The 23434-nt window shown below is 46.9% G+C and overlaps 1 protein-coding gene across 2 annotated transcripts in view; it reads left to right on the forward strand.

The window, feature by feature from the left end:
- The window catches only part of LOC146854845 (mitochondrial inner membrane protein OXA1L-like), a 236171-nt gene that overhangs the window by 62594 nt on the left and 150143 nt on the right, over positions 1 to 23434 (forward strand). For both annotated transcript variants that reach the window (XM_085652222.1, XM_085652221.1), the window contains exon 3: positions 6590 to 6818. In XM_085652222.1, the coding sequence (XP_085508348.1) occupies positions 6590 to 6818 (229 nt within the window). The remainder of the gene's footprint in view (positions 1 to 6589; positions 6819 to 23434) is intronic.

Here is a 23434-nt window from a genome sequence, read left to right on the forward strand (position 1 = left end):
CGTGGCTGTAGCCCAGAGGGAGAACACTGCAGACGCGTCGTGGCCCGACCTCACAAGGAAGGTCTGGGAACTGCCAACGGCCGCCGGAGTAGCCCGCCATTCACTTGCCCATCGAAGTATGCACCGCCGGCAGAGTCAGGCAGGTCAGGGGCCCAGCAACTTCCGGGCCGTCCCCCTCCGCTCTTCAACCCGGCCCTCCATCAACCAAGAAATAACAGCTCAAACACTCTGTAGGGCTTATCGCCAGCCCCCGCTCACCTTTCGACAGGGGCTCTCTGGTGCCCCACCACGCCTCCAAGTCGCCCCCCCAGGCGTCGCCTCCAGCTTCAGGCGGCGAAGGTAGGCAAGGATGTGCAGCCTCCGGGGGCAGAACCACCCCACAGCAGGTCCGCTCCTCTAAAATGAATGTAAATGAAATGATTCTCCTACCTTCTTTTTTTTTTCTCTAACTTCCAAGTAGGCAATGATAGGGTTTTTAGTCACTTTATATGTTAGAAAGGCCATCATGCATTACATGACCAAGGTCATTTAGTAACACTGAACAGTTTTTTGTTACTTATGCTTCATCGGAGTCGGAAAGCGGTTATAAAGGGGACAATGGCATGAAGGAATTGTACAAACAATCTAGCTATGTATCCCCATAACTAGTAACTCGTTAGACTGAGCCAAAGAGCCAATCCTGCACCAGGAAGAAGGGGGCAACATAGTATATATATGTATCTATTAGCAGTGTCTCTATTACTGATATTAGCGCAGTACAATCTGGTCCTCAATGCACACTTTGACGTCACAGTACTGTGTAGAAAATTGCCAATAAAATACGGGGAATAAAAAATAAAATGTATACTAAGTTCTAGTAAGTCAAAAAAGATAATCGAGACAATACAGGAAAAATATCTGAAGATTACGAGCCTGTGATGGAGCATTGTGGATTAACCATCAACGTCAAAGTGAGCAATGCCACCTCAGTCTGTGTTAAACATCCAAAATAAAATGTGATTTACTTCAAAGAATGATGTTGGACCCAAGCGCTAGACACAGTAATGTGAAGCATGTGAATGTAGAAGAGTTTCAAGCTCAAAATTGTTGTTATAGGCAAGTAATTTGCTTCTTATTCTTTGAAAAAGAAGAAAGAGGTGTATAGCGCAGTTGGTAACTGGGATCTGTAGAAATTTGCTGTGGTGAAAAGATAATGGAGAATGAGAGACATATTGATGTTAATGACCATAGAATGGAGGACTAGAATTGACGAAGAGAAGGAGGAAGTCAAAATTAAGGAGGTGAAAGGCAGATTTTGCTGGTGGGCACTAGGAAAAACATAACATTTGTTTGGCTGAAGTTGAGATGAAGGGACCACATTATTACTTAGGATTGGATTGTGAAGTAACCAGAAGATATAGAAATGCGAAGTGGCAGAGCGAACGAGGAAAAGAAAAGGAATAATTGGGGTTTGTCACTGTAAATATGACAAACATTTAAAGAAGAGATGTGTATATTTCATGGAGGTGCATAGATGACCAAGAGAAACGGAAGATGGCTGAGGATAGAGCTGAAGGGAGCATCATGATGACTAAGGAAGGAAGACAAGGCAACAGAGTACACGAATTTTGAGAGGTGGTGTGATTGTCATGCAAGAGTTATGCCAGTGATTCCAAGAGAGAAGGTTGGAGCTGAGCATTCATTGACCAGCTGTTTCTAAAATGGCTGGTAGGTTGGGTAGAATAAGAATGAAGGAGAGTTAAGATTGACAGCCTGAACCAAATGTAATGGCTTGCACTGTGGATTTCAGGCAGAGTGGTGAAACCCCATGGCAGCTGTGCATTTTCATTGCTGTGGACTGTGGATTATTTAGTAAGGCTGGCTTACTGGTGATATCCACCAAACCATGTGAATCGTGCCTGCATTGCACACTACCGCACAGCTCTGACGCCTCTGCCAGACCGTGTGCAGTGCACTAACAACGCAACACGCAGCGTGCTTTTCATTTTTGGTACCTTAATCTCCAGACCGTGCACAGTGCACTCACGTCCGCATAACTAACACCCACTATATGATGTGTGGTAGGAAAAACATAAAATTCAGACCTATTTCCACAAAAATTAACAAAATATCGGAGGTTTCCGAGTTCCCCTACCTTGGGATGGCTTTAGCACTTTATAATTAAAGGAAATATCAATAATATCCTCAGAATCTCTACCTACTCAAGAAAATCATATGTAGAATCGAGAATTCTGTGTACATCTCTTGGAACAAAGTCAGCTGCTGTGCTTTTCATGTGAACTTGATCCCACTTGCCAACGAATGGTTCCTCCACAGTCTCCCTTTAGACAGCAGTGGAACGGTCTTATCATACTGACCTAATGGCTTGCTTTTTCTTTATCCATTTGATACTGTGTAATGCATTAATTGAGCGTTTCTCAGGTTTCATAGCAGCTGGTTCTGGGCCCATTGTCCCTCTGAATTTCCCGATCTGGATCTCAAAAGTAGTCCATGCAACGTATTTCACCACAGAGATTCATCCTTAAATGTGAGCTCATGCACAAATATGGACTATTGCCCAATACTTCTTGGCACTGCATTCAGCACTCTTTTAATGGATTAGTGAGCAATTATGGCAACCTTTAGCAAAGTACCAAAGTACAAAACTGTTGTAGCCAAGCACATAATTCAACTCCATTGGTCGTTTGCTATTCCGACTTGAAACTGCAGGCCTACCAAGTGTAGTGTTTAAAAAGATTTGTATATGTTGGAAAAAATGAAAGCAGAGAGATGTACTTAAGTTTTGTACAATCACCATGTATTTGATATAATGTACCTAGCTCTGGACTCGAAGGTAAAACATGCAGTGGTAAAGCCAATGAGGTTTGAGTTAAATGTCCTGAGGTATGCAGGATAGGCACATTAAAGAAGGCAGGAGTGAACAGAGGCACATAGTCATATAGTTGTAAAATAATCCTGTAGCATTAGGTGAGAGATAAATACTCCACTGGTCTGTGAAAAGAAGTGGTTGAAAAGTCTCAAGCAAATGGCTGAAAGAGGGTGGTTAAAAAAGAAAAACTGTGGTTAAAAGGGGCGCACCCGTAGTCCACTCTACGTGTATTGCAAGCTGCGCTGTCAAGACACAGACTTAACAAGTATTTGCAATGCAATAGGTCTCGCATTTGTGAGAGTTTGAGCTATTGGCATTGAAAATGACTGCCTTTTATGTATGTGTTTTAAAAACATGCAAGCGGTCGTAAACACGCACTTTTCTACTTAGTCGTTGCTTACGAGAACCAAGTTTGGCAGTTACTGCGCCTCGTTTACTGCCAGACTTGCTTGTCGTAAGCAAGGACTACAAGTACAAAGTGCTTATTTACGCACTGCTTTTAGGTTTTCAAAACACATAAATAAAAGGTATTGTCATTTACAATGCCAATAGCTCAAACTCTAGCAAATGCGAGACCTATTGCATTGCAAATGCATGTTCCTTCAGTATTTGAGTCTTTTTACAACGGAAGGTGAGACAGAACCCAGAGAATGACTTGTAATGGTTGGTGCAGAAGCAGAGATGGAGAGCACCATACTGGTCCATGCATTAATATCTTTCATTACACCTTGGACAAGATTTGAAAGGTTTGCATACGTGTTTGCATTGTTCAAGGTATGCACCGTGAAAATCAAAGAGAACTCAGCCGAATCGAGGAACATGGTACCGATTGACTGGGTATCAAAACTGAAGAAGGTGAGCTTCATGTGTGGGCCACCCACTAGTGGATAACTGACTGGGTGTCATCTGCAAAGATCCTGAAGGTGAAACAAATCCGAGCCAGTGGAGCAACATACATATTAAATAATGTTGGGCTTAGTGAATATCCCTGTTGTATGCCTTGCTTCAGTGTGAAGAAGAAACAACACATTGTGTCTGCTTTACATGTGTCCATTAAATAAGATGTAAACTACGAAAGTGCTTTGTCGCAGATACTTGCTTCATGGTGCCTAATTAACATAGTGTCATGTGAGATGGCATGAAAGATGACAGAGAACCCTAATAATATCAATGCAGGTTTGCCATCTTTGTCAAGTATCTATCGGTGATGGTAATGGACAGGAGCATCATATTTTTACTGTGTAAGGGCTAAACCCAAATTGTGCTGGATCCAGGAGTTCATTTTCCACCATGAAGTCTGAGATGAGGCCGTTCACATGTTTTGTCAAGGACTTTTATGGTGGTTGCAAATTTAGGCGGTAGGTGCTCAAGTCTCTAGGATCAAATTGTTTCTTTAATCAAGGTGTAATCCCTGCCTGCTTCCATTCATGTAGAACGACTATTGACAAAATTGAGGCAATCTATGACAGTGGGAGACAGATTATTGCAAGCACGGTTAATCAAACATAACACATTTTTAGAGGAACTCGAAGTATTTGTTATTTTGCATTCCAAGTAAGCTGCTTTAGCTTGTTGAAATTACAGTTTATATTGGCAGAGCATCGCAGAAAAAAGCATTTTTGTCCCAACTCTTATTACTTTTGCCAATTGTACTAAAGTGTTTTATAGGTGTCTTTGTCTTGAGCTAATCGTCGGAAAGGCAGAGTGCAGAGGGTCTTTTTTTCCTCAGAGAGGAAGTCCTTTCAATTGTGAGTGATATGTTTAAATATTTACCCTTCCAGGAGTCGTAGGATCTGCTTAAGTTGCATATACCCATGCTACTGTTGAAAATTGGCAGCTTAATTGAGGAGTGGGCAAGATTATGTGCTGTGGTCTTAATCCATGCTTCGCCCACAAAATATGTAACTGAGTGTTTATTTCGAGTTTACCTTTAATATCCAATCAAAGATTGCCTTGTGGTCAGACACCACGTCTTGGTTAAAGGCTCTATACAATTAATATTATAACTGGAGGTAATTGGGTCCAATTGATGGCCTTCCTAAATGGAAGAATTTACCAATTACGTGAGCACCAGTGGTGTTCAGTTCTACGTTAGACTGACTGCCTCTGATCAATGGGGCAATCAGTCCAGATTTCAAAATACCCTAGAATGAGAAAGTTGCGCGAAAAGATGTAATGATAGAATGAAATCTAATAACTCGAAGCTCAACCAAGAATTGGGCTCATGGTGGCAGTACAAAAGAAGGCCTGAGTAGTTAATTGAAGGAGAGCGGGCCAGTTTGAAGCCTAAATGGTCAGTTCGGTGGTGGTTTCTATAGGATACATACTGTTGAGAAGAGAATCGTTAAACAGCACATCCTATTCCTGCACCCTCTTTTAATTGGATGATGCATGCGAATGATCTTGTAGCTCCTTGAAATTGCTGCTGCTAAATGGAGTGCCACGGCATAATTTAACCAGATCTCTGTGTTAAACACAAAATAAGCATATTGTAGTTCAGACTAAAACTGTGATATTTAGATTTATGTTTTGTTCATGAAGGCACGTTAAGTTATGCACTGTGAATTGAGCAACCATCTTTCGTGCAATAAAATTCCCTTTGTTAGTCTTTCACATATTCGGCTTGTTAAAAAGACCTGTGAGCTCTGTGATCAAGATCGAGTAGCTCCTGTCAGGAGTAGAAAACATTTATTTGTTCCATCAAACAGACCACATGGTTGATAGTGGGCATCAGTCGGGCGCATCCAGGCTTGTGTTTGGTAATTGTGCTATGTAATATTATAACTCATTTCTTCAACATTGAGATTGCCCTTCTGCTTTTAGATCGAGACATGACTGCAAATGCTGACTCTTAATAACACAACAGTGAACTGCCAATTGAACTCTTCGTTGAAAATGATCTCACTGCAGTTTTCCAATACATGCTGATATACTGTTGTATGCTCAGATGCAGCCCAATTGAGCCGCAGCAGTGGTTGAGAACATTGTCGCCCAATCATGGCAATCCATTCATAAATATAATTTAATAGCAATACGTTCTCGAGGCTGTGAAGTTTGTTTCCTATCTCATTTCTGATAATCCATTAACAGTAGAGAACCTATATATGGTAAGATCGCCCACTTATTTCTTTTGCTGGGGAAACTGTGAAACATATGGCAGCTGGCAGGAGCCTCAGAGTTCATTGGTGGAACCCTGCGAAAGTATGTTTGAAGATAAATTCAAGATGACCTTTTTGTGAGTGTAGGAGTAACCATAGTTTAGAAGCCCCTTATGTACTGAAGAAGCAGCAACAAGAACCCTTCGCTCTGGATGAAAATATCACTCTGGTTTTAGTATCATGAAGTTCTCTCATGTTGACTATGTCGAATTGTTACTGTAACTATTACTCATGTAATGTGATACTTTGTAGTAATCTGGATTGCTGAGGTTGCATGTATAAAAGTCGAAGGTTTGTCATGTTTATGATGTGATGCAAGAAACAAAAGTCCATTGCACAGAGCCATTATTCTGCAATGGGTAAATCTATGTTAAGTGTGGTATCTACTACGTTTTGTTGCATAAGTTCAACACTGGGCCTTGATCTTGAAGCATTTTTTACTTTATATAAATGCATGAAAGTATCAATCCAAGAAGGAAGCTATGTCTATGAAGGTCAAAGGATGAGAAAAGTTAATACAGACTTATTTTATTAAACTATTGAAATTAAAATCCCTCTCCAGGTTCCTGTCGTGACAGAAGCGCTGGTGCTCCCAGACCCTCCACCCCTCGCCACTTCCTGGCCTCTCGATGCTGCAGCGCCAATAGTAAATGATGTTTTAGCACCAACAAGTGAACTCACATTGAATGAGCTAGGCTTGGGTAACGGCACTCCTGTTGGGATGGTACAGAACTTTCTGGAATTCCTCCACCTAGAAGTCGGCCTTCCCTGGTGGGGAGCAATTGTGGCAGGTAATAATTGTAGAGGGAAGATCCTCAACAAAACTTTAACATTTTTTAAAGCCTATAAAACTCCCACAGTCCTTTAATTGTAATGGATGTCTTTGCCACTCTCTTAAGTGTTTGTTAATACCCAGCAAGGAATAGTGTATCCGAACCTGCCGATGCCTGTTATCTCTCCAGTTCTGCACAGTGCCCTTGTTTCTCTGCTCTTTTTCCATTTTCTAGTTATCCCACTAAAGATACCACGCAGAGTCTTGTTCTCTCATTGTTTATGCATGTCAAGTGTGTATATGAGCACTAAGTTTGTACTGGAATACGTGGGGTGCGTTTTGGCTGGCCCCAGGCTTAGCATGGCACAAGATAGAGGGTGGTTGCAGATTCCCCTAGAGAGTGCAGTGTATTGAAATATTCCTGTTTGGTAGATGTGAGGTGTGGGACTGCAGTTTCCGTTCAAGGTGAAGAAGTTTCTTGGCAGAACCTGTACTTTGTCTGCCCTCAACTACTACTTCGAAAAGGCTGACAGCCAGGTGTAGAGATTTCACACTTAATTGAGCACATGTTTTGAATACTCCTACTTGGAACGAGCATAATTACTACCTGCTGCAAGAGCTCTCACCGGCTTGCATAAAGGTTCTGCCGGAGAATGACAGGAAATTACCTTTCAAACCAGTTTGAATCCATATTCCTTTCTGTACCAATGTGGGATCCAGAGCAGCCCACTTTGTTCCTGTTCCAAGTTTTTCATAACAAAGGGAAAAAGTGATCTGTAGAGTCCTGGAGAGACTTCTATGTCACCATGGCTGATTCTGCATGAAACCCAGTCTCTCACTGATGATGGGACAGCACCTGAAGTCTGCACTTTTTACTGGAGCATCTGAAGGTCTGTCTAGAAGCCTGACTGCCTACTGTGAGTGTACTTTTCCTTGAAGGAGGGACGCTATGTAGGCAGAGTTGTCCAGTAAGCTCTCTGTGTGGTGAATAGCCAGAGAAAGCAAGAGTCTGCAAGGGAGCGAAGCCTGGAGCTCCCTATGGGTGCGGAAAGTGTGTCCCTTTTTCCAAATCCATGGTAGGGTGGACCCAGGTCACCAGTGGAAAATATTCTCAACCTCCACAGTTGGGTCCCAGTAGCACCTCTCTCTCCCCTCCCTTCCCCCAAACACTCCCCACACATTGGTCTGACACCTACACTTCCCTGGCCTCAAAGCCCCCCCCATTGGCTCTCTTTACATGATGTTCTTAAAAAAACTTTTTCGCTGATGTCTGGCTAACCTTTTTCATCCATCCTTCCACAGCAGGATTCTTTCTTAAGCCCCCCAAAAGAAAACAACACTACACCAAACCGCTTCTAATTATACTCCTATCCTCACTATTTGAGAGATGTGACCTCTGCTTTCAGTGAGACTGCACCAAGCTATGTAACCTCCAGCTTGGCATCTGATCCGTTCTCTCCCTTCATAATCACAAATTGTCTCTTTCTCCTTATTGATCACTTTGTGGAATGCACTTGGAAATAATTTTTGTTGTTGTGTGCATGTTAAGGTTAAAATATAAAGATCGCCATTAAGAGATTCAATAGCAGCTATCATTGGCAGGGTTCTCACTGCTCACCATGCCAGGCATCAGGTCTCCGGCAATCTTCCGACCCCTAATTAGTTTACTTTGTCCTCATTCAGTTGTAACCTACTCCCACAGTTTGTAGGAGTGGGGCATCATGTTCAACAGATAGGCACTCTGGATACAGCAACTTCTCACTAAAGTCTTTTTACTAAGGTTATGATACTTGCTAAGTAATAATTTGTACAGCCACATCCATGAGTTCCGGTCGTATCACTGTACTCTATATCACAAGTTGCATTGCCCTAATGCTATAGTGTTATTTGATGCCACTGTTCTGATGTTCTTGCTCAAATGTTTATGCAAAAATGTCAATAAAAAGTTATAAACAAAAAAAGGTTAAAATATAAAGATTCTCTCAAGATAGGTAACGTAAAAAAAAATCCAGATTTGTTATTGAAACTTTTGTAGTAAAGCTAAGTATTAAAATAAGTATGTTCTGTTATTGTTGAAGTACATCCAAAATATCCACACACAACTCTCATTTCTACAATTCAACTCCAACCCTGAGTAATACCTAAGAGTTTTTAAAATCTTCAGCTCCGATTTCTCTGGCATGTCTGGATACTATTTGTTGTGGAGTTTCAAGAGGTGAAGCTGGTTCGAGCCGCTTCCACGCACTAAATGTGTATATCTATGCATGTGCTATTTGTATATCTCAAACTTAACCGAAAGGCAGCAGAACACTGGACAGGGTCAAAGCAGAGTTACAACTGCAGGGCAGTGGCACAGGATTTAGGGAGATATACGTAGATTTAACCACTCAATGGGGCTGAGAGATCGACACTATGAAGTCTGTTTGGATTGCATTTATACCCTAAAAAACATAAAAGATTTACCCAAACATATCTGATTCATGCTTGCGGGCTGTGGGTTACATAGGGACGTTAAACATATTTGGTGGGATTGTCCCATCATTACATCATACTGGTCTAAGATACTAGCTCAGATTAGAGAAGTCTTGGGATACCCCCTTCTGAATACTCTGGAGTTTTCTCTCCTGCGACTTAGTGATGAGACCCTCCAACACCAGACCTCTATCGATCGATCCATCGTGTGGATAAGCTTGGGAGCAGCTTAGACAGTCCTGGCTGCGGCGTGTCAGACGCCGGAGGCCCCATTGATGTCGCAGTGACGTGCCTGCCTTCCTCAGGCACTAACCTGGGAGAGGATGGCCAATGTAATCCTAGAAAATCTTAAACACTTTGAATACATTTGGGGTCCTTTATTTCAGTTTCTTTCCACGGGTCTACTGTTTATTCGCCTGTCCAATGTTTATTAACTTCACCTTTTCCTGCCCTAATACCAAATGGAAATGCTGACCACTTTCTCACTGTGTCTCCCAGCATGATAGCCCCTCCACCATAAGCGCACTTTGAAGCATCCACATCTATACTCGTGCTAGTTAGTTGTATTGAGGGGTTGTTAAATAGGTTAATGGACTGTATGTATTCTTATTGAACTAAGTACTCTACATCTGCTTGTTTTCTCCAACCTGTGAATTATAGACACTGTTTCTTCCACTGTCATTGCTGGCATGTACTAAAGGTCTCCTACTTTTTGCATCGTGGCCATTGTATTGTTTTGTGTCTGGAAAATCAATAAAGGGATTTTAGTTAGACGTTGAATTTAGGTAGGGGTTATTGGTGTGAGAAGTTGGCCTGATATATGATGTCACTAGTTCTAGTGTACATCCTGTATCAGTCCAAACAACCCTTATGGTGATTGGTTGTAAAGTCAACCTTATAGACCAGCTATCCTAGTGGTAGCATGGACAAGAGCAGTCTTAAGCTAAACTCTGAATGGCATGTGAAGCCAGCTGTTATACCATATGTAACCCCTTGAATACCAAATGAAAGGACACCACAACAGATATATATAAAAATAGAATGTATTTATTCTAGTCAAACCCTCAGCACTCTTTATGAGATTCGAGGTAAGTACAACACAGTCTTATTTAAGCATACATTAAGTCACACAGGTAAGTAATAAAGTTAGGCCCTAGGGGCCACGCAAACCATATACTAAGTAAGTGGTATAAGAACCACTGTCACAAACACAGGATAGGCCTAGGCCTAGGGAATCGCTGGGGCTACACGATACTACCAAAGGTTAGGAAGTGGGAGGCCCACGGGATTCAGGTGCAGAGTGGAAACACTCGCGCGTAATGCGTAAAAGTCGATAGAAATGGAAGTTGTTAGAAATTAACAGTTTTAGGACACTTCTGGTATAGCTAGGAAGTCGAGACTCGGAAACTAGACCCTTGGATAGTCAATACCCTTGTGAGCACCGAAATGCTCAAGTTACCTAGCCCACGGGCTGCGGGTGCATGGTGTGAACTTGTGTCTGGTTTCGTCGTTGACTCCTATGGATGCCTGAAGGAAAGTTGCTGACAGGCAGTCAGTGAAGAGTGTCCGGTGGATCCCAAGGATGGAATCAAGAAGGAAGGATACCTGCAAGCAGAAGGGACAGAGTCTAGGTCACCAGCCAGGAGCCGGGAAGGAACCAGGAAGGAACCAGGCGATGTCGTGAAGATGCAGGTGAAGAGGTGAAGCTTGTCGCAGCAGTCACGGGTACCAGGAGGCGTCGAGGATGACCAGGACCAGGAGGTGAGCTGTCCCACGAAGGCTCTTGCTGTCGGCGGCGTCGAAGTCGAGTCAGGACCCAACAAGCCTTGGCAAGCGGAACCCACGCAGGATGGAGGACTTGCTTCTGGTGCAGACCAGGAAGGTCTGGGGTGCTTCTCTTTCACAGAGGAGCGGGTGCCAATCTGGAGGAGCCGGACCAGCAAGTTGAAAACAAAGGTTCGTCGTCGCAGAGGTCACTAGCCAACGGGCCAGCAACCGGACAACACGTCGAGCAACTCAGGTGCAGAAGGGCCCCATGCAGAACACGTGAAGTGTGGGGAGCTGGTCTTCTTTGCAGATGGTGCTCGGGATGGGGGCTTCTCAATTCCCCAAGCACAGCCTCGAGGGAGCCTCGGAAGTCGCGCTAGTCAGGTACTAGCCACTTTTCCCAAGTCGCCGGTCCCACGTTCCTCGTCGCCTCCACGGGTCTCTGCTTCGCTGTAGATGTGGATCTGGGTCAGAGGTGTCTGGAAGTCTCGGCGCTGGTCAGTCTCGGCAGTCGTCCCTCGTAGGATCAGTCGCAAAGCAAGCAGCGGTCGCTGGATGGTGCCTGGTTGCCCAGGGTGGTCACTCCTTGGCCACAAGGGAGATTTCTTCAGTCTTCTTCCTGTTCTTCAGTCTTCTTCCTGAGGTCGAATGTCGAAGGTCCAGAGTTTCTGTACAAGTTGCAGATTCAGGTTAATCTAATTTAGCAGGGCTCAGCTACCTACTGATATACTGGGCTAGTGGGCTGGGCTACCTGCAAGGTCCCTCCTATGGGTGGGACCAGGAAGGGGAGTGGTTACACCCCCTTTCCTTTGTCCAGTTTCGCGCTGGGGCTGGAGTGTCCCAGTGCCGGTTTGAACTGGACTATGCATGGGACACCTTGTGTGCCCCAGGCAGTGTCTAGTTTCATTCAACACTCCCTGCCCTAATACACTAAATCCTGTCTAGGGTGGTGCTCGCACCTCCCAAGGCAGGAAACCTATTGTCCAAGCCTCCCTCGCTGGAAGGACTCCCAGCAGCAGGAGGTCAGACTTGTGTCTGTGGCAGCAGCATCCATTTTGTGATGCTGGGGCTCTGGTTAACTTTAACCGGGTAAGTAGGTTTCAACATGTCTTCTCCCTCTAGAAGGGAGGAATAATATCCTCATTGCCAGAAATGGTATGGGGGTATTATTCCAAAGTGTTAGACACCTTACACAACATGTTTTGATAAAGCCAAACCATAGTTATCATAACCGTTTAAGATTATAAGGCACTTTAAGAGTATATGGTAGGCTATATCATAGAACAGCTATAAGGACATGGTTCCGAAAGCTGCAGACAGGCTCAGCTCATGCTAGAGCACCATCTCACATGTTACCAAGCACTCTGCCTCCAGGATTGTTAAGGCCTGCCATAGGAGTGGCTGATAGGTACACATGTGTCTATATATAAGGTAGGTATAGGAATACTATACCTAAGCAAGGAGTGATTACACAACCTTGCCCCAGCTGAGTGATCAGCCAGTTGTGTCATAATGGAAGGCCAGGCCAGGGGTGGCACAATGCATGCTGCAGCCCCTGGTAGGTCTAGGGTACACCTATGCCCTGGGTACCTAAGGTACACTGTACAGGGGCCAATAAGGTGATCCTAACCAATTGGATTATGCACCTAAAGTACATAGCATAAATTTAGAGAGAGAACAGCTGGGCGGTGTGTCTGATTGGCAGGCCCACAGCCACATCTAAGTCGAAAACCAGTGAAGCAAAAGCAAAAAGTGGGGGTGAACATAGAAAGCAGACCCTACTCTACTACACAACCCTCCCAAACTTAGGGACATTAAATTAACCTTGCCCAGTTGAGTCTTCATGTTCTAAGTGGAAATATCTGGAGAGTCCATCTGCATTGGCATGGTCAGTCCCAGGTCTATGTTCCACTGTGAAATCCATCCCCTGTAGGGAAATGGACCACCTAAGAAGTTTGGGATTTTCACCCTTCATCTGATTTAGCCACAAGAGGGGCTTATGGTCTGTCTGAATCTTGAAGTGAGTGCCAAACAAGTATGGCCTCAGCTTCTTCAGGGCCCAAACCACAGCAAAGGCCTCCCTCTCAATAGCTGACCCAACGTTTCTCTCTAGGGGTCAGCCTTCTACTAATAAAAGCAATGGGCTGGTCTTGACCATCTACATTCAGTTGTGAAAGAACAGCTCCCACACCCAACTCAGAAGCATCTGTCTGGACTATGAACTCTTTGGAGTAGTCTGGACTTTTCAGAATAGGTGCACTGCACATGCCCTGCTTCAGGTCATCAAATGCTTTTTGACAGCTATCAAAAATCCGATTGGCCGCACTCTGCTAGTCCTACCAGCGTGTTACCCCAAAGAATTGTGGTCCATGAAGTAGCGTCGGCGGGTACGCCTATGCCAAAAGTTTAAAATGAAAATGAATGTCGCGTTAGCCATCCCTGGACACGTGTTTCGAGGTAGTTGCCTCTCGTCAGCAGGGAGTAGGTATGTGTGTAGGATTGCTGCGTAGGCTGCCAAAAAATATTCTCAGGTAAAGTACCACTCAAGGCACGCAGGTGCGTAGCCATGGGCTCGTCAGCCCCACCGGCTCAAGGGAGCCTGAATATAAACAAAAATCCGATTGGCCGCACTCTGCTAGTCCTACCAGTCCAGGGATGGCTAATGCGACACTTACTTTCTTCGAATACTTTTGGCACAGGCGTAATCGCCGTCGCCACTACATGGACCACAGTTCCTTGGGGTAAGATGCTGGTAGGACGAACAGAGTGCGGGCAATTGGATTTTTTGTATTGAGGCTCCCTTGAGCCATTGGGCTGATGAGCCCCGGATCAGCACCTGCGCGCCATGAGTGGTACTTTACCTGATAATACTTTTTTGGCAGTCTACGCGGCAACCCCACACACTCGCCTACTCCCTGCTGACGAGAGGCAACTACCTCGAAACAAGTGTCCAGGGAGGGCTAATGCGACACTTACTTTCTTCGAATACTTTTGGCACAGGCGTAATCGCCGTCGCCACTACATGGACCACAGTTCCTTGGGGTAACATGCTGGTAGGACGAGCAGAGTGCGGCCAATTGGATTTTTTGCTTTTTGACAGCTCACTGTCCACTGAATTTTCTTTGGCATCTTCTTAGAGGTCAAGTCATTAAGTGGTGTCACAATGGACCCATAGTTCTTAACAAACTTTCTGTAGTACCCAGTCAGGCCCAAGAAAGCTCTGACCTGAGTCTGGGTAGTTGGAGGAGTCCTGTTCTTTATGGTCTGGATCTTACTCTCCAGTGGTTGAACCTGACCCCCACCGACTAGGTGGCCCAGGTATACAACCTTGCTCTGCCCTATCTGGCACTTAGTGGCCTTGATAGTGAGGGCTGCCTTTTGCAGGGCCTCTAAAACATTCCTCAGGTGGACCAGGTGATCCTCCCAGGTGGAGCTAAAGACAGCAATATCATCGAGATAAGCTGCACAGTAGTCATCCAGGCCTGTAAGGACTTGATTCACCAACCTTTGGAAAGTGGCAGGTGCATTCTTCAAACCAAAGGACATTACCACAAATTTATAATGTCCTCCTGGGGTCGAGAAAGCAGTTTTGGCCTTTGCATCCTCAGCTAGTCTGATTTGCCAGTAGCCTGCTGTCAGGTCAAATGTGCTCAAAAACTTGGCAGCTGCCAATCTGTCAATGATCTCATCTGCCCTAGGTATTGGGTGGGCATCTGTCCTAGTGACAGCATTGAGACCTCTGTAATCAACGCAAAACCTCATCTCTCTTACCATCTTGGGTGTGAGGTTTTGGCACCAGAACTACAGGACTAGCCCAAGGGCTCTCTGAAGGTTCAATGACTCCCAGATCCAACATCTTTTGTACCTCAACTTTTATGCAGTCCCTGACATGGTCAGGTTGCCTGTAGATTTTACTCTTCACAGGCAGACTGTCACCAGTGTCCACCTCATGGGTGCACCAGTTTGTCTGACTTGGGGTCAGAGAGAACATATGTCTGTAGGATTGCAGAACTTGTCTGCAGTCCTGTTGCTGATGATCAGTGAGGCTGTCAGAAAAGACCACACCATCAACTGAGCCATCATCAGGGTTCTGAGTCAACAGGTCTGGGAGAGGGTCACTCTCTTCCTCCTGCCCCTCCTCTGTAGCCATGAGTAAGCCCATGTCTGCACTGTCAACATATGCCTTCAATCTGTTGACATGAAGCACCCTGTGGGGGCTTCTGGGAGTCCCAAGGTCCACCAAGTAGGTGACTTCTCCCTTTTTCTCAACAATAGTGTGGGGTCCAGACCATTTGTCTTGGAGTGCTGCTGGGGCCACTGGCTCCAACACCCACACTTTCTGCCCTGGCTGGTAAACAGTCAGCACAGCCTTTTGGTCATGCCACGCTTTTTGAAGTTCTTGGCTTGCCTCAAGGTTTTTAGAAGCCTTCTTCATATACTCTGCCATCATGGAGCGGAGGCCAAGTACATAATCCACTATGTCCAGTTTGGGTTGTCTGAGAGGTCTCTCCCATCCTTCCCTTACTAAACACAGGGGTCCCCTTACAGGATGCCCAAATAAAAGCTCAAAAGGGCTGTAGCCAACCCCCTTTTGTGGGACCTCTCTGTGAGTAAACAGAAGGCAGGGTAAAAGGATGTCCCATCTTTGCCTAAGCTTGTCTGGTAAACCTTTTATCATCCCTTTTAGGGTCTTGTTGAATCTCTCCACAAGCCCATTGCACTGTGGGTGATAGGGTGTGGTGAACTTGTAGTTCACACCACACTCCTTCCACATTGCAGTCAAATATCCTGACATGAAGTTGGCACCTCTGTCAGAAATAACCTCCTTTGGAAAGCCCACTCTGGAGAATACTCCAAGTAGGGCCCTTGCCACAACAGGAGCTGTTGTGGTCCTTAGGGGTATAGCTTCTGGATACCTGGTGGCATGGTCCACTATCACCAGTATGAATCTGTGCCCAGATGCTGTTTGGGGGTCCATTGGTCCTACAATGTCTATCCCCACTCTCTCAAAGGGAACCCCCACCACAGGTAGTGGTATGAGGGGGGCCTTTGTGGTGCCACCTGATTTACCACTGGCTTGGCAGGTGACACGGGAGCGACAAAACTCCTTGGTATCTTCTGACCTATGAGGCCAGTGAAAGTGAGGGACAAGCCTGTCCCAAGTCTTGTTCTGGCCTAAGTGTCCTGCAAGGGGAATATCATGGGCCAAGGTAAGAAGGCAGCCTCTGAAACTCAATGGTATGACCAACCTCCTGGACGCACCAGGCTTGGGGTCTCTAGCCTCTGAGTACAGTAGCCCTTCATCCCAATACACTCTGTGGGTACCTTGAGCATTCCCTGCAGCCTCAGCAGCAGCCTGCTGTCTGAGGGGTTCAAGAGAAGGACATTCTAATTGTGCCTGCCTCAGATCTGCCCTTGAAGGTCCCCCTGTCCCAAGAAACTCAACCTGATCAGGTTCAAGTTCTTCTAGGACAGTTCATTCAGGGCTCTCAGAATCATCCTCCTGTGAGGGCTGATCCACCACCTGAGGCAGTGGGGAAGGCACAGCCTTTACCCTACTGCTCTTTCTCTTGGGCTGTGTCTGGTCCATTGTCCCAGGATCCAGCACTTGTTCAGTGTTACACTTTTTGGCCTGTGACCTGGTCACAGCAAGGACATGTGCATCTATCCCAAGCATTTCTACATGGGTCTTGTACTCCACTTCAGACCAAACTGAAGTTTCAAGGTCATTTCCCAACAAACACTCTACAGGAAGGTCTGAACTTACCACAACTTTCTTGAGGCCAGTTACCCCTCCCCAGGAGAAGTTAACAATTGCCACACTATGGGAAGTAGTGGCATTGCTAGCATTGGTCACTAGGTAATTCTCACCTAGCATGATCTGTCCAGGGTCCACAAAGGCAGGTGTCACCATTGTGACACTAGCCCCAGTGTCCCTGTAGGCCTGAGCCATTCTCTGGTTGATAAAAGGAGTCTGTCTGTACTTGCCCAGGTTACTGGGACCTATAGTAGAGGACAAAGCTATGTCCCCATCACAGATCAGAACAGCCTGAGTAGGTATCCTGACTAGGCCAGAATCCTTCTCAGTTCCCAGGGTTAACCCTACTACACCCTTTTGCTGGGAACCACCACTTACAGCTGGACTAGGGGGTACAGTTGCCTTGGGGGCAATGGTGGCTGGGGGCTTATCCTTTTTGGTGCACTCACTAAACCAATGTGAGTTTGACTTACAATAGTTGCACCAGGGTTTCTTTTGGCCATCTTTCTTCTTATCCTTTTTGGAACCACCCTCCCCCTGAGCCTTTTGGGGGCCTGGTGAAGACTTCTGATCTTTTTGTTTCTGATCATTACCCTTCTGGTCTGCCTTTTTCTGATCACCGCCCTGGTTCTGGTTTTTCTGCTTAACTCTAGTCCTGACCCACCTATCTGCCTTCTTTCCCAATTCCTGGGGAGAAGTTAGGTCAGAGTCAATCAAGTGTTGATGCAACAGCTGGTTTTGACAGTTATTAAGGATTTGTTCTCTCATGATCAAATTATACAATCCTGTATAGTCCGTAACCTTACTACCCAATAACCAGCCTTCCAGAGCCTTAGTGGCGCAATCTACAAAGTCAGTCCAGTCCTGAGTCCGTGTCTTCTGGGTATCCCTGAACAACAACCTGTATTGTTCAGTGGTTAGGCCAAACCCATCAATCAGAGCACTCTTCAGGACAGTGTAATTGTCAGCATTCTCCTCAATAACTGTGAGGAGCTTGTCTCTACCTTTCTCAGAGAAGGAGAGCCACAAGATAGCTGCCCACTGACTTGGCTGACCTGCTGTAATTTGCAAGCCCTCTCCAAAGCAGTTATCCATTTGTGGATGTCATCCCCACACTTGTAGGGAGGGACACTCTTGCTCAGGTTTCTATTATCATAGGTCCTGTCTCTATCCTTGGGGATATTGCTGCCACCAGTGGGTTCTAACCCACTTAACTTCTGCTCTCTGGCCAGAGCAAGCTTCTCCTTGGCAAGGGCAAGTTCTTCCCTCTCAATCCTCAGATTAGCTTGCCTCATGCTCTTTTCTCTGTGGGGAAGTCATTCCCCTGTGAGAAGAGGCATTGGAGCTGTTAGAGACATGGGAGTGGATGGATTCCCTTGAAGGGGATCTGTCTCTCCTGCTTCTCTGGTTAAGCCCACTTGGGGGTCTGAATGGGGGGGACCCCAGTCAGACTCCCATGGAGGCTTAAGTTAGCCTGGCTAAGTCTCCCAACTTTGACCTGGCTGTCTACCTCATCTTCTGAAGTCCCATCTGACTCCTCTGTAGTGGGTAGACCCTCACCTGTACCTAGGGTACTAGGCTGGGAGGCCCTATGAGCATCATACTCCTCTAGGATCTCTACTAGCTGAATGAGGGTAGGGTTTGAACCCTGTTTTAACTCTCTGGAGGTACACAATTGTCTCATCTCCTGAAAAGTTAGGGTATCATATCTAGAGGGGATCTTTCTAGGATCTACCCCTCCTGGGAGAGAATCACCTTGATCTCCTCTCAGAGACATGATCTAGTGAGGGTGTGGTGTGTGCACTAGTTGTATCTACTAAACCGCTCTAGTAGTTGTAGTCAGGGTGTGCTAGGCCCTTCAACCTACAACAACTAAGTCCAGTAGGACTTAAGTATGTATAATCTATGTTATATGTACCTAACAATATCTTATGTGATCTTTCAATTTAGTATCTCAAGATTACAATGGTATTACAACAGCAAGCTCAGATCCCAACCGCTGCTCACCAATGTGAGAAGTTGGCCTGATATATGATGTCACTAGTTCTAGTGTACACCCTGTATCAGTCCAAACAACTCTTATGGTGATTGGTTGTAAAGTCAACCTTATAGACCAGCTATCCTAGTGGTAGCATGGACAAGAGCAGTCTTAGGCTAAACTCTGAATGGCATGTGAAGCCAGCTGTTATACCATATGTAACCCCTTGAATACCAAATGAAAGGACACCACAACAGATATATATAAAAATAGAATGTATTTATTCTAGTCAAACCCTCAGCACTCTTTATGAGATTTGAGGTAAGTACAACAGTCTTATTTAAGCATACATTAAGTCACACAGGTAAGTAATACAGTTAGGCCCTAGGGGCCACGCAAACCATATACTAAGTAAGTGGTATAAGAACCACTGTCACGAACACAGGTTAGGCCTAGGGAATCGCTGGGGCTACACTATACTACCAAAGGTTAGGAAGTGGGAGGCCCACGGGATTCAGGTGCAGTGTGGAAACACTCCCGCGTAATGCGTAAAAGTCGATAGAAATGGAAGTTGTTAGAAATTAACAGTTTTAGGACACTTCTGGTATAGCTAGTAAGTCTAGACTCGGAAACTAAACCCTTGGATAGTCAATACCCTTGTGAGCACCGAAATGCTCAAGTTACCTAGCCCACGGGCTGCGGGTGCATAGGTGTGAACTTGCGTCGGGTTTCGTCGTTGACTCCTATGGATGCCTGAAGGAAAGTTGCTGACAGGCAGTCAGTGAAGTGTCCGGTGGATCCCAAGGATGGAATCAAGAAGGAAGGATACCTGCAAGCAGAAGGGACAGAGTCTAGGTCACCAGACAGGAGCCAGGAAGGAACCAGGAAAGAACCAGGCGATGTCGTGAAGATGCAGGTGAAGAGGTGAAGCTTGTCGCAGCAGTCACGGGTACCAGGAGGCGTCGAGGACGACAAGGACCAGGAGGTGAGCTGTCCTACGAAGGCTCTTGCTGTCGGCGGCGTCGAAGTAGAGTCAGGACCCAACAAGCCTTGGCAAGCTGAACCCACGCAGGATGGAGGACTTGCTTCTGGTGCAGACCAGGAAGGTCTGGGGTGCTTCTCTTTTACAGAGGAGCGGGTGCCAGTCTGGAGGAGCCGGACCAGCAAGTTGAAAACAAAGGTTCGTCGTTGCAGAGGTCACTAGCCAACGGGCCAGCAACCGGACAACACGTCGAGCAACTCAGGTGCAGAAGGGCCCCACGCAGAACACGTGAAGTGTGGGGAGCTGGTCTTCTTTGCAGATGGTGCTCGGGATGGGGGCTTCTCAATTCCCCAAGCACAGCCTCGAGGGAGCCTCGGAAGTCGCGCTAGTCAGGTACTAGCCACTTTTCCCAAGTCGCCGGTCCCACGTCCCTCGTCGCCTCCACGGGTCTCAGCTTCGCTGTAGATGTGGATCTGGGTCAGAGGTGTCTGTAAGTCTCGGCGCTGGTCAGTCTCGGCAGTCGTCCCTCGTAGGATCAGTCGCAAAGCAAGCAGCGGTCGCTGGATGGTGCCTGGTTGCCCAGGGTGGTCACTCCTTGGCCACAAGGGAGATTTCTTCAGTCTTCTTCCTGAGGTCGAATGTCGAAGGTCCAGAGTTTCTGTACAAGTTGCAGATTCAGGTTAATCTAATTTAGCAGGGCTCAGCTACCTACTGATATACTGGGCTAGTGGGCTGGGCTACCTGCAAGGTCCCTCCTATGGGTGGGACCAGGAAGGGGAGTGGTTACACCCCCTTTCCTTTGTCCAGTTTCGCGCCAGAGCTGGGGCTGGAGTGTCCCAGTGCCGGTTTGAACTGGACTATGCATGGGACACCTTGTGTGCCCCAGGCAGTGTCTAGTTTCATTCAACACTCCCTGCCCTAATACACTAAATCCTGTCTAGGGTGGTGCTCGCACCTCCCAAGGCAGGAAACCTATTGTCCAAGCCTCCCTCGCTGGAAGGACTCCCAGCAGCAGGAGGTCAGACTTGTGTCTGTGGCAGCAGCATCCATTTTGTGATGCTGGGGCTCTGGTTAACTTTAACCGGGTAAGTAGGTTTCAACATGTCTTCTCCCTCTAGAAGGGAGGAATAATATCCTCATTGCCAGAAATGGTATGGGGGTATTATTCCAAAGTGTTAGACACCTTACACAACATGTTTTGATAAAGCCAAACCATAGTTATCATAACCGTTTAAGATTATAAGGCACTTTAAGAGTATATGGTAGGCTATATCATAGAACAGCTATAAGGACATGGTTCCGAAAGCTGCAGACAGGCTCAGCTCATGCTAGAGCACCATCTCACAGGTTACCAAGCACTCTGCCTCCAGGATTGTTTTTTTTTTTTTTTTAAAAACCTTTATTAGCATTTCAACCAATAACAAGTATGGGCCTACAACCCCCCGGGGCCGGCCGCTAAGCAGTCAAAGCAACAGAGATCCAATGTTGACACAGGCAGAACCTCGGGGAGCAGAATCTCCATGCTAATATATTCTCGGCCAGTGAATGGCGCAAGTAGGACACCAGGATTAAGAAGGCTTTCATTTTATAATAGGGAAAGACGAAAGGATCAGGTGCCAAACAATTTCCCAGCAGCGAAAAATGGCAGGCAGAATAACAAACGTAAACAATAAACGGCAATCTATTGAGTCAATGGCGCTAAAACAGGAAGTGCAGGATGTAGAGAAGTATCATGACCAGTTGCGCCTGCAGTCCCATGCCCTAAAGCCCAGAAAACACCCCGGAAATTGTGGCACACATGAAAAAGCAGTGATTCACAACAAAGGAGTTGTACCACGCTGATCCCAGAAAAGAAAAACAAAGAAGAATCAGAGAAGAAAAAGGAGGCCATGGAAAAAAAGGGTAAAGACTAAAGAATCCCCTTCCCCAACCCCCCACCCTGCACCTCTGCAGATGAGTACGGCCCCCCCCCCCAGCAGTGTGCCTGTCGCCCTGGAACCAGACTCGAAATATAGAAGAACAGAGAAAAGGGAGTAAGAAAAGAACCCCACCAGACGGGGGGGTAGAGAGAGTATTAATAAACTGGAGGAGGGCCTTCAAAACATGCCCCCGGCTTCTCCCTCCCGCACGGTAAGTTTTCCCCAAGGCAAACAGTAAGCAGCACAAAATCGACCATGTCAAAGAAAGATGGGGAGCATTATGCACCAATTATACTAATAGCTATGCCATGAGAGCACGCAACCCCTGAGCCCGCCCGTCTACTAGATGACCACCCCTGAAGGATCAGCCTTATCCTTGACCACTCTTTGCAAATCTGCCCATGCATACCCCTCGACCCAGCGCCATGTCCAATGTTACAAGGTAAAGGAGTGTCCAAAAACGACCGGGAAGCGACGCACACAGGTGGGGTGGAAGTCTCTGAGTACCAACACAGTCCGCATCATGGAGGGACGTCTTTCCCAGTGTTGCCCCAGGATCTGCACTGCACACAAGGTCCAGGAAGGCGGAATCAGCCAAAGTAGACAACTGTTGCTTGAATTTTCCCTGGGTCGCCGGAGGCCGTGCACGGGACGAGGCCACCACCTCCCACTCAGGTCCAATACCTCCGGAACAGATCAGACCCACAGCCAGCCGATCACACGGAAGCATACTGTCCGGAGTTTCCAGCTGTTCACTAATCTCAGGGGTGGCCGCGACATTGTCCTCCTGTGTGCAGTGTGGGAAGTCCCTGTGTACCTGAGGACAGGCAGGCCGCAACTGTCCCGACGCTGATGCCACACCATCGAGCTTACTCCCCAAGACCCCGATGCCATGAACCAAGGTGGAATGAAGGGCACCGAGAGCCTCGAGGAGGTCGCCGTACCCCAGCACAGCTCTCTGCGATCGCTCCGCCACACTCCCAAAAGTCACACACTCCCAATCCTGCTGTGACCCGGTGGACAGGATGGTAGGCTTCATCATAACAAGATGGCCGCCGGGTAAGCCCGACCTGTATTGGGACCGGGACCCAGGGACAAGCGCCTCAAGGTCCACGTCGCTGGAAACAGGGTTCCGGGGGCAGGCAAAAATTATCCGTTGTGTGGTCACGGGCAACAGTCGTCCCCACCACGGACCAGCGCCCGCGAAAATCCGGGAGCAGCCCGCAAGAATCAGGGCGAGTTACGGGCGGCGTCCGGGCAGCTCACCGTCAAAGGCAGGGGCAATCACCGGAGAATCTCAGAATTGCCACCCCGGGCATGCACTCGGTCCGCTACGCTTAGCGGTAGGAACGACCACGGCGAAATGTAGGCCGAGGTGTGCACCGCTCCGGTGGTCCGACTCCACCCAGTCACCACAGGCCGCTGTTGTTGAACTGCCACCCGGCCAAGGCGTCCACTCGAGGTCCTGGCTCCAGGGCCGCACGGGCCGCAAATTTCAAAGGCACATTTCTCCGGCGGTACCGCCGCCAGAAACTTCGGAGTCACACGGTCGGTTGCCACTCTCATTCACAAATACGAGCACATAGCGCAGGCTGAGGATCTCATGCAGGATATCCGTGCGGGATGCGGAGGTTCACGGAGCCGGGAGTCTACGCTGCCGTCCCGGTCGCCATCTTGGCTCCTCCCCTCGCCTCCAGGATTGTTAAGGCCTGCCATAGGAGTGGCTGATAGGTACACATGTCTATATATAAGGTAGGTA

The sequence above is a fragment of the Triturus cristatus genome, chromosome 4_1 (genome assembly GCF_964204655.1).
Source record: "Triturus cristatus chromosome 4_1, aTriCri1.1, whole genome shotgun sequence".
NCBI classification, from domain to species: Eukaryota; Metazoa; Chordata; class Amphibia; order Caudata; family Salamandridae; genus Triturus; species Triturus cristatus.